The 12,059-nt window shown below is 39.2% G+C and overlaps 1 protein-coding gene across 2 annotated transcripts in view; it reads left to right on the top strand.

Annotated features, from left to right (window-relative positions):
• Positions 1 to 12,059, top strand: part of G3BP1 (G3BP stress granule assembly factor 1) — a 21,474-nt gene that overhangs the window by 488 nt on the left and 8,927 nt on the right. For both annotated transcript variants that reach the window (XM_026047451.1, XM_026047452.1), the window contains exons 2-3: positions 10,668 to 10,781; positions 11,851 to 11,932. In XM_026047451.1, coding sequence (XP_025903236.1) covers positions 10,687 to 10,781; positions 11,851 to 11,932 — 177 coding nt within the window. In that variant the 5' untranslated portion in view covers positions 10,668 to 10,686. The remainder of the gene's footprint in view (positions 1 to 10,667; positions 10,782 to 11,850; positions 11,933 to 12,059) is intronic.

Below are 12,059 nucleotides of genomic sequence, written 5' to 3'. Positions count from 1 at the left end.
GCTCCGCGCGGGCGCGGCTGCCTCCGCATCGGCCGCGGCCAGCGGGCCCCTCGTGCCGGCCCCGGGGAGGGAGACGGGGCTGGAGCGGAAAGCGAGTGGGTGGCTCATCCGTGATACACGGCGTGACCTTGGCCGCTTCTGGGGTTACGGCAGGGTTTAAATTCCAGGCGGCGCGTTTAGGAGGAAATCCCGGGCTCTTGTAAGGCGCTAGTTGGGTTTATTAGGAGAGGGCTGTAGGTGAGGCGTTCAGGCATCTTTCACGTGCATTTTTAGCCCTGATCTGCCTGGAATTGTGTGTTACTAACCCGTAACGGGCTTCCCTGTGTCCTTCCACGTCAAGGCTTGCACGTGGTGAGTATTTCTGACAAAGCAAGTGCCTGCACTTGGGTGCCAGCAGCATTTGCAGCAAGCCGCCATGTTTCCAGTGTGGGCTATTTTTGTCCATCCTGGCTCTCGCAAGCAGAAGTGACAGCGTTAGGAAACACGGGCCCTGCTCTCCAGCCCCACAAGCCAGTGTGTCCAGGTGCTGCAGATCAGAGGTGGCGTGTGTGCTGGATCGCTTTCAATTAGCAAAACGTTTTGGATTGGCATCCCACACAAAAGCAAGCGTGAGAGTTGACACACAAACCACACTTCAGCTCTCTTCTGTATTTTTTTTTATTATTTTGACCGGGGTTTTTATTTTTGTATTTTTATTTCTCTGAAGAATAAATCTGAGGAATTTTCTGATGAGGTAGTTCTATAATACTTAGTGATAAAATGGTCACATCTTGTCAACTGAACCTTACCTTTTCCGATGTACTGGAAATGTTTCTGCTGAAGGACAATTTAGCAGAATGTACAGCTTGAAATGTAGTAGAAAGTGCCATTCTACAATATCCTGTAGAAAAAGGGTATAGTAACTTGGAGACCTCTGTATGTTAAGTGTATTTCTGTTTATTGAAGAAACCTGTATATATCAAATACAGCTGGATGACCCACCAGGCTTTGGCTTTTGGGAAATGGGCAACTGCTTTTTTTTTTTCTTTTTCTTTTAGTGCTTAGGCTGTATTCTTTTCAGTGTGAGTTAATCATTTGAAGCAAAATAAAGGTGGCATGGCAGGCAAATGTTACCCCATGCATACGGCCAAGTGTAAACTTCAGAATCTCTTGCAGGAATTCTGTGGCAGGGGGATTTGTTTGCTTGGGGCAGGCTGTGATGTGTGAGGCACTGCAGTTTCAGAAACGGGAAAAACATGCAACCAATAAGCGGTGGGAAAACTTTTCTGTCCTTTGTGATCATAAAATCCTGCTCTTTTGTCCATTTGATGCTGCCACAGTAGTATCAGCGTGAGTTCCTCATGCAACTGATGATATTCCAAATTTGAAGCTCTTCATTTTTAGATATAAAGTCTTTAGGCACCTAGTTAAACCAGCAGCTCTTCCTTTCAGCCTTACCGTCTGTGTATTCCTGTGAAGTCTTCTAGGAATGTACTCCCAAAGATTGTAGGTGTGCTATTCAGTTCATGCTCTAAAGTCACTCCAGTGAGAGCTGAAGCATTGTGTATTATTATTATTATTATTGTTTTTAATATATACCACTTACAGTCTGAAGTGTCTGAGGACATATCTGTTGGAAGATTGGTTCATTTAAAAAAAAAAAAAAAAAAAAAGATTTCTCCTTGCAAACAGTTACAATCTCATATAGAACAATGCTTTTGAAATGAAGGTTCATTAATGAAACCAAAGGTGGAGTTACTGCATGTACAGACTGTTATTTTTGCTTGTAACAGATACTTTTGGGACAGTACTCCTAGTGTCCTCTAAAAAAAAAAAAAAAAAAAAAGCATTTTATATACTATAAAAAGTATTTTATAACTCCCCAAAAGTGTTAAGTTTGTGTTAACTTCTGTTTTTTTTAGTATTAAAACCCAAGCATTTTTGTCTTTAAGTATGGCGAAATGAAAGGAAATCCAGGTAGCGCAGGTCTTTGGGTAATGCTGGCTGTCACGCTGCCTTTAGTTGTCTGTTCTTGAACTAAACCAAAGGTGAAAGTGATAGTGAGTTTTTGACCCTTTCCTCTGTTTTCAATTTGACTTATGACTAGTATTATGTAGCCTTTTTTAACCTGTAAGAATGTCATGATGGATCAGGCTTAACTGTCGGGATCTCTGAGAGTAAAGAATTTTCTGTGCTAGAAGTCATGCCTCTGAAGGTAAGGAGAGAGGTGAAATAGTTGACTTTTTAGAAATATCTGTTGCTTGGCATGCTGAAGAGGTTTTTTTGTGAAGTTCTTAGTCCTTTTGATTTTAATTCAAGCAAGAACAATCTTGAATTTCGCTCTAACATCTCTTGAGGTGTTCTAGCTCATGACTGCTTTTGAGTAACAACTTTTTTGCTTCTTTCTTGAAGATGTTGTGGTGGAAATGAAAAGAAAAGTTGGAGGCTTAATGACTGATGGCTGAATCTGCCTCCAGCTTTGAGTTGTTAGAACAGCTCTTGAATGTCAAAACAAAACCTGTTTTAGTGGTGGAGTCAGAGGGTCTAAGTAACAATTCTTTTGAATTAAGGGGTTTGGAGAGTAGTATGAGCATAAAATGAAATTTGTTGGGAGGAAGTTAAAGGAGAAAAAAGAATCATTTTCACCTGCCCTATAGGGTGAAATTTGCAGGATTAAAATCTCAACTACAGAGAAATAGTATTTCTAATTGTGGGATAAGTTATATAGGGATAAATACAGTTAGAGATACACTAGGAAAGAGAACTTCAGTAAGAGAAGTCATCTTTAGGGAGATCTAATTTAGGATTTTTATAAAACAAATGTAGATATTTCTGTCAATTCAAAATGCCCCTAAGTTTTGTACTCTCTGAAAGTTGAGAGAACTCACATTTTCAAGTATAAAGTTGATCTTGGCTGTGGCTTTCTGAAAAATCCTAAGGATCTTTTAGTTTTTTCTCTTCCTCTGTAAGGCTCAGTGCAGCATACCTATCTTCCTTGTTATGATAGTTGAAATGTACTGGTTAAGATGGCTAGAATTAGGTACCCTGAGTACCTCTTACTACAGGTCCCACTAGAACAACATTCCCTTTTTTCCCTCAGTCAGAAAGATTTTTTTTTCCATCAAGCTTAAGCTAAGGATGTGAGCAGCCATCCGAACTATCTTATGCTGATTGGAATGCTGGTTGAGCTTCAGTTTGCACTCCTGAGCCTGTCACAAAGTTGGTGTTCAATGCCAGAGAGCCTCCTCAGGAGGAACTTGGCAATCTAGCTATCAGTTCAGGTCTTTTTTCTCTTCATCTCTCTCCAGGGAATCCTTAAAGACCATAAATTAAGATGCCTGTTCTCCTCTGGTACTTAAGTATTTATTAGGCAATAAAGCTTATGTAATATGAACTTTAAATAGGTGTCTTCTACTGCTTTTTCCCATCTACTCCCTCTCTCTGAGTAATGAGTGGGGCACAACTGATGACTTGAGATGCAGAACTATCCTGAGAAATGTGAGAGTGGAAGAGAAACCTCTCTCATTTCTACCATACATCAGTATCGCACGTTATTTAAAAATAAATAATATGCTGGCCATTAAACTGTGTTTCTAAAGTGATCTGTTTGTCAAATGGGAAGTACCCACAGACTTAGAAGGGACATACAGAAATTGTCTCGTGTGACATGGAATAGTAAAACTTTACAAAAAGTAATGCTTTTAATACTTTTAAACCTTAGCTGTGATCTAAAGCCATGAGCAACTGAGGGTATTAGGCTGCTGAAAGATGACTCTTGCCAGGTCACAGGCATAGAGCAGCTGTGCCAAGTGTGGGCTTATAATAAAACCTGTTCCTTTTTGCTGATTCTAATAAGAACTCAAATGCTTTTGCTGTTTCTGTAGAGATAATATCCTCTCTCTGCATCCTTAGATTCTCAGCATTGCTGAAGAGAAGTGGTAATTGGATCAAATATAAAGAAGTGACTAGTTGAGATGGATTTTTAAAATCCAAGTAGATTCTTTTCATGTTTACCTCATGCTTCAGTTCTCTCTGACTCTCTTCTTTCTCTGCTTTTGAACATAGTACTTCTGATTTTAGTCCTCTTAAATGGTCATTGTTCATTTAGATGCTGACTAATAGCAGTTAAAATAGCACTTGAAAATCTTCAGTTTGCCTTTTGTTGTTCAGTCCTGCCAATCAGCAGAAGAGTCGCTGAATTCTGTCTATAACCTTCATTGCATCCATTTACTTTGTGGCTCACACATAGATCTGTTAGCAAAAACACAAGCTGACATCTAGAATAACAGCTTTTCTGCAGCGATGCATGGTTTGCTTATTTGTATTCTTACGGTGTTTAAAGGGTTGTGCCTTAATGCTGGGTAAGGCTTCTCATCTGCTGTTGGTAAGCAGAGGATTTCTTCAGTACTAGCATAGACAGCATTGAATGAAATTCTCTATTTCTGTCTTGTAATAAAAATATCTTTATTTCAATTAAAATTAGATGTTTCCTTGATCATTTAATGATTGATTTGATTAGAAAGTGGTTAAGCTTCTAACTTGATTTTATTCTCTTTGTCAGTCTGTTGCCGTCTGGTCTCAGTGCCTAGCTTTTCCATAGTGCTCCTCATCAGTATGCCTATATGAGCTTTAGAAGGTTCCAGGTGTGGGCTCTGCCCTTTTGCAAGATCAGGATAATAAAGCGCAGAGAAAGTCATTTGCCCAAGTGTACAGCCTTCCAGTTGCTAGCAGACTTGCAGACTCCAGCTCTTGAGTGTCTCAGCTGTCCAGTGAACTTGAATTGCTTGCCTTAAGTTGTGTGGTAGTCTTGCAGTAGGTACTAGTTACTGTAGTAAGTGAAGGAATGGCTGTTTTAACATGGATCTGGATCCTCAAACTTAAATGTTACTTTAAAGAAGACTCTTCATAAAGCCTTCTCCGTCTGCGTGCTGTCTCGCGCTTCATACTGCTCTGATCTTGGCTGAGGAAGTCTCGCTTCTAGAAGTTCATAGCGAATAGTTGATTCTTGTGGGCTACATGAATGTTTCTACGAAATTACTAGTGAAGTTGAGTGCTGGTAGTCTCCCAACTTGTAGCAAATTAGATGTTTAAATGTTTCATTATTCATTGGATGAGTTGTCCTCTTGCTTAGCTTCCAGCCTGGGGCTCACAAAGATTGGATGTAATGAAATAGTGTGTGCAGTTTCATTCTCTTGCCTCTGTTGCAAGGTGCTGCCTTTAAGATCGCCTTCCTCAGACCAGAACTCTTTCTCTCTATATCTGTCAATACAAAAAAAGTAGAACCAGTTGCAGGCAAGTAACTATTAATGACTTTTGTCTTTCAGTTTGAGGACTTTACTTTCTCCTATATTAGAATTTCATGCATGCTGTATTGCTTTGACACTGTTTCTTGTGATATTGAACAAGTCTTCCCTGTTGAGAGAACCTAGTGATGAGACCATGATTTTACAAGCAGCACTTTGGCCCTTCTGTTGTTCACCTATTTTGGCTGCTTTTTCAGTACTTCATAATTCAGGCCCCTTCCCCAATAGCTGAGGCTGTGTTAATATGAGGACATTTCACATCTTGGTGTATCTGGTATCTTAAGGTGTATTAAATACACGTTTCCTTGAAAAGGTTTTATGTTACTCTTCCTACTTCAGAACAAGCTGGTGTAATGCTGTAAATCCCCAGTTGAGACAAGAGTGCTGGAATTTGCCTAGTGATGCAAGTTCAGCTTGTTTCTATTTCATTGTTTGCTCTGTAGTGGTTTGTATCATGGTTTACCCAGGTATCAACTTCCTTTTTTGCTTACTCAGCAGCAGTAGCAGAATGAAGAATATGTGGAGTGGAAACTAGTTGGAATTGTTTTGCTATTATTGTTGATTGGCCTATATATTGTATATCATGCCACTTGGAAGAATCATTAAGGAGTCTTTGTGATTTAATTTCTACTGTTGTCCAAAGTAACAGTAGAAACTATCCTAATGCTAGGTTTTTCATTTGGATAAATGTTTTGTGGCCTGAGTGTTCTTATCTGTTACCACCTGCCCTGAAGACATCTCAAATGACACGTGCGCAATCCTATTAACTATTGATCAGATCTTTAACTTCCAGTGAAACTGCGGTTTTGGCAGGTGTGTGATGTGCTTAGATATGAACACCTCTTTTTGTGTGAGCTTCTGGAAATTTTCTTATTTTCAGAACACACGCACGCAAAAAAAACCCAAAACTTATGTTGAGGAATTACTTGATAACAAAAGGAGCGTATAGAGTTGCATTATAAGTTTGACCATCAGATTTAGAGGGAAACAGATCTTTATCTGGAGTATGCAATTTGTACAGCTGCCTTTGTATAATTAAAATAAGGTTGTAGAGGTCCAAGACCTGAACTCTTTAAGTTACAGTTTATTTGGATGTTAAAAACAGTAAAACAGAATGAGTGAGTTAAACCTGTAGTTAAAAAGGGAGAAAGCTGTTTCAGTACTGGAACTGCACCAATTTGTGGAGATTAGGCAGGAACATAGTATCAAGTGAGTAAGCTTACAGAGTGCTAACAGCCGCAACAGAAAGCATGGACTACTGTAATGTTACTGTCAAACTGTATTGTAATGCAGTAACTTCTCTGATCTTGGTGTTTCAATTGACTCTGTTTTCCAGAGCATTATATTAGGGTGTGTTCTGCAGTGACTGACAGCTGTATATAATGTACATGAGATTTTTGATATACATAGAAGGTCCAGTAGAAATAAAATTCAGACTTCACTTGTCTGAGATTTAAAAAGCAACCGCTATTGTTTAATTCACTTTCATTACATAGCACTTGGAGCTCTTCAAAAAATGCTAATCCATACTAGCTGTTAGGTGGTCTTAGAGCCTCTTTTTTGTCTGAATACTAACATGCTAATAGGCTTTGTGAGCCTAAATATAAAATTGATAATATAGAACTTACATGATTTTTTATCTAATCTATGTAACTGTGCCTTAGAAATTCAGCGACTAGCACTGATTTTCCTGCTAGTTAGGAGAATTGTAACAGATGGCTATGTCTGTGACTCTGTGGCTTGTCACCAGCCAGGTGACAACCAATATAAGGGAGGTATTTGTTTTGCCTTAAGTCATTTGCCTTAAGGAAAAGGCTGTTTTTACTGCAGAACAGTTGTGATGTTTTTACTATTTACAATTTGACTTACTCTATTTGTCTTGTGTATGTGGAGTGATAGGAATGCATGTTTCTGAATGAATCTTAAATCATGTGGTCTTCAACTTTTCCTGTCAATTGCTCCCCTTTCGTTGTTGTCTCAACTGACAAAAATACGTGGATAAACTCAAAGATTAAAGAGGATAGTTAAATCATTTCATGCTATTCTCTATAGCAGAAATATGGTTTGAAATAGTTGCTGTTATTTTTGGGTCAAAGAATAGGAGAGCAGTGTAAGTGGTAGAGAGCAAGTATTCTGTCTGGAAATGTGTGACTTCTATCGTTTGGGTTGTGACGGCTAGGAACAAAAACAGATGGTATCTGGCAGAATAGCAGCAGGTGCAGTGGGGTAAAACCAGACTACTCTGATCAGGGCATGTAAAAGTTTTTTCCCTGTTTCTTCTCAGATTTGCTTAATGAGACCTGGCCACTGTGTTATTCCTCCTCTGTATTAAGAATCACTTCTGACAGACTCTTTTTTTTTTTTTCCACCTTAACATTAGGGAGGATCTCTTTCTTTTTAGCAGGTAAATAGATTTATTTCAGTCAGCACAATACCTTCATCATGTATTCAGTACAGTATTGGGCTGATTCAGTAGAGCAGTGTGGAAGGTGATGTGAGTGCTTGCTGGCTGATATGGTGGAGATTTCTTCACTTGTTAGTACATTTCTCAAGTGTTGTAAGCTATTGAGATCAGAGTGTTGCAAAGTAATAGAAAATCTGCCCTCAAGATGAGTGAAGGTCAAGCAAGAAGTGTTCTGGAAGCAGTTGAAAATGGTTCTCAGCCTGGTTTAGCACCTCACAGAACTGAGCAGCCAACTTACCCACTGACATCATTAAGAGCTAGCCTGGATTTCGGAGGAGGCTAGTATGTTTTCCTGAACAAAATGCTACCCCTTCCAGGAAGGTGAGGAGTAAGATGGACAGCTAACTTCCGTATAGAATGCAGTAGAAATGTTTTTCTGATTGTAAGCATACAGTGCACAGATAGAGTCCAACTTTTGAGGAGCAGTTGGATCTAAGAGTGAAGATATTCACGGGTCTGCCATCCTTGCTCCCACTGCTTTAGTGTCATATTGCCCACGTTGTAATGATGGTATTTCACAAGGGCTTTACAGGAAATAGAATGTCAAATAAAGAAACTGGCAGTGGTACCCACAGTTTATCCTTATTTTCCCTGTAGTATTGTTTTCCTTACTGTTGGGTAATATCTTGTAGGGAACTCATAACCTGTGATCTGCAGAATCTGTACTCTCCTGTGGGCTCAACGATAGGATGTTGCTTTTCTTTCTGCATAGTTATCTCTTAAAGTATAATGAAACAACTGAAAGTTTCTTAATATAGCAAAACCTTTTTTTTCAGTGGTAGTTCACTCTTGGTGGTATCTTTTGTGTGCTCTATCAGGTAATACTTGTGTGGAGTTAGTGCATGCCACTTAGACTGGGAGAACAGGAACTGATGTCTATGTTGCTCTGGAGCCTGTTGGATCTACATGTATTTAATATTGGGAGGGAGGAAGGACATTTCTGAGAAAATAAGTAGAATTTGAATTTGTTTAAGTTCATGAAGTGGTGTAAATAACACTAGTTGTTTGTGTTAACAGCAAAGACAAGCAGTGTGTGTTTAAAAAAAAAAAAAAGATCATAGCCCGTTTTGCTGTCAGCTGTCTAGTTATACTTTGTTTTCCAAGATGGAAATATGTCCTGGATGTCTAATGAAGTTGGGTGCTGTGCATACTGACCAGTGCTAGGAGCTTGGGTGTTAACGTGTCCTCAAATAGCTGCAATCTGCAAGCTCTGCCAAGACAGCCAAATGCTAGTTTCTCTTGCTTGCTGTATGTGGGGCACTAGACCACAGTTGTTGAGTTAGAAGTAATTTGACAGGTTGATTTAGACATAATATTTTATATATACAGAGTACTGGCTTCCATGTCTGTCCTTTTCATGGTGTTCCTGATTAGAGCATATATAACAGGCTCCTACTGCTGTTTCACTCATGTTGGTCTGTTCACTGACCCTCTTCATGCCTTCCACAAGCCCTTTTTTGTCCTTCCTTGTTCAGAGGTTCATTCTTCTTTTTTTTCCACAACCTCACATGCTTTAGCTGGCCACCCCATCCGTGTCTTACTTGACTGCTATCTTTGTAGGTTAGTTGTGGTCATGTCTCTCTACTCAGGATGTAAAATGCTGCTCTGCCATGACAAGAGTAAGCTTGACTCAGCATAACTTTCAAGGCATATACTTTGCAGTTTTTCTTTTGACACTACTCTTCCTTGGAGCTACTTCTAATTGCAGTCTTAAATAAAAGCAGATTGTGAATCACAACTCCTGAATTCCATTTCAGAGGACTCAAGTTGGGAGAGGGTTGGTTTTGACATGTGGGACCTACCTAAGCTTTCTGCATAGTGAACTTGCATACTGTGCATTTGGCAGTGTTGTGTAGGAGAAGGGAGTTAGGATGCCAGTACTATGAGGAAAGTACTCTTAAGTGTTACACCTGGTCTTTTAACTCCCTTGTGGGTAACACCTGCTTGACTGCAAATACCTTTGTTAGCTTTTCTTTGTCAGCATTACAAGGCAGAGAAATCAGCTAATGTAAAGTCTGTAACACATCAGCAGCAAAACTGCCAACTAAGCACCTATTCTGTTAGCTATCAGTGTAACCAGCAATGGCATATGAAGCAAACAAAAAAACCTACTAGTTCTGTACTGGGCAACAAGATTGATTTATTATTGCTATTTTTCTTCTAGTGGTATGAACTTCTTTTTATTAGTGTTTCAAAGGAGGGAAGCAAGTGTGCTTTAGTTTTAAACGACTTGCACTGAAGATGGATGCTCTGTAATCCAGTTTTGAAGATTCTTTTTGTGTTTTGCAAATCACTGAAGTCAGGCATGTGATAGATTTGTCCCCGTGAATTTGACTGACCTGGTGGATTGAAGTGATGTCTGATTTGCTGAGTTGGGGGGAGCAAGGGGAGAGCAGTATTCGTTTATGCGCACAGCATAGTTGCTTCATATAATCCGATATTCCTTTTAAATAGGAATGTAGGAGTGTTGCTCTTTTGACAAAAATAGATTGGACTTGCTTTGACCTTTTTAAAATGCCCTTAATAAAGTAGCATAGGCTTTGCTTTAGAACATCTGACTTCTAATTCTGATTGCAAAGTCAAATGAGGTAAATTGAACTTGGACTGACTCTACATGACTTAGCCACCTAGCAAATCCTCTTGGAGAACCATACTTGCTTTTTTGCTGGGGTATATAGGATGACTAAGTGCATGGATGATGACTTCAGACTTGCTCACCCATGCACTCTCTGCTCTTCCTAGCTGTTATCATCTCCTTTTTCTCAGAGCCAGTGATTGAAGACTCTGAAAGCATATCAGTTGAGCTACTTACTGTGGTGAAGCTGCCTGTGGTTTATGTGCTTTATATTGCGGTGGTGGCTTGTTATCAGTATATGTACAGCAATTTGAGATACAATTATTTTATGGATTTTTTTTCTTAGTTTTCAGTTGACCAAAGAAATGGTGATGGAGAAGCCAAGTCCCCTGCTGGTCGGGCGGGAATTTGTGAGGCAGTACTATACTCTACTGAATCAAGCACCTGATTATCTGCACAGGTAAAGCTCCCCTTCTCTTTTGGGTGTGTGTGGGGAGGTGGTTTTGCATGGGGAGTGTCACAAGCAGTAAATAAAATCATTCCCTCTTTTTAGCTAGCAGGACCTAAGGTTTGGGCATTTAAAAGACTGTTTAATCTAAGGTGCATTTGCTGTAACCTGCTCTATTTTGATCAAGTGAATTAAAGAATTGATAATAAAGATTTAAAGAACTAGAAAAATGATAGGCACTTAGAAAATACCATTTTTATCATTTAAAAAAATTACTTGCTGTAAGTGTGCTGTTAAACTTGCATTACAACTTCTTCAAAAGGAAAACACAATTTTGTAAGCCACAAGTGTCGCTTCTAGAGGTGGCTGATATAAATGAAAGGTGATAAGTGCTATGTTGAACAGTTTTGTGGTCTGTTCTGTTATAGTGCCCTCTGACTTCAGAGAAATGCTGAAAACTGAATTATTGTACATTGCTGTGTGCCAGTCTTATTGCTAGCTGTTCCTTAAAGCAAAAATGTCTGCAAATGGCTATTTGATTATGTTCCTTCTCAACTTGATTGTTAAGTCTGCATTGCTGGACTTAACTCAGTCTTTTGAAGACATGCTTTATTTTGCTGTGCTTTGCGTTGCTAGATAAGTGATTCTTAACCCTCCTTTTATTTTCTGGAACACTTAACTTTGAGGAAAAAAATCTCTTATTCTCTACCTTGAACAGCTAGCCTTCTCTCTGCAGGTTGCAGGAAAGGTTAGATATGCCATGGATTTCATTTCTAGCCTTGTATGTGCTGTCAGAATGGACTACCATGGTGGTTGTGACACTTCATTTCCTAATCTTCCTGCTTTTAAAAGGAAGTTTTACCTGCTGTAGATCAGCATAAAGCAAGTTTGCTCAAAACTTAAACCAGAGCTTGGCCTGCACAGAAAAACTATTTGTGGTGTGTTTTTTTTTTAGTTTTGAAAAATGCAAAAAGTCTGTGAATTATAAGGATGTATTGCAGTAATGCGGACAAGCATGGCATTCATAGTGCGCTCCTAGAGGCTCAACAAAGCATGATATTAAATTCCTTCCCTTCAATAGGTTTTATGGAAAGAACTCTTCCTATGTCCATGGTGGCTTGGATTCCAATGGAAAACCAGCTGATGCTGTTTATGGGCAATCTGTAAGTACTTGAAAACTTCTTTTCTCTTCCTTGTGGTTAAGAGTCAAATACCCACATGTGATTTGTTGCCTTTGTGTAAATGCCTCCTGTAAGAAAATCAGGAAAACAACTACCTGATTGTAAAGAG

This window comes from Nothoprocta perdicaria, unplaced genomic scaffold (assembly GCF_003342845.1).
Source record: "Nothoprocta perdicaria isolate Ctin4 unplaced genomic scaffold, notPer1 scaffold_5, whole genome shotgun sequence".
Lineage (NCBI taxonomy): Eukaryota > Metazoa > Chordata > Aves > Tinamiformes > Tinamidae > Nothoprocta > Nothoprocta perdicaria.
The sequence above is the reverse complement of the archived record's forward strand: the minus strand, read 5'-3'. Positions and strand labels throughout refer to the sequence as shown.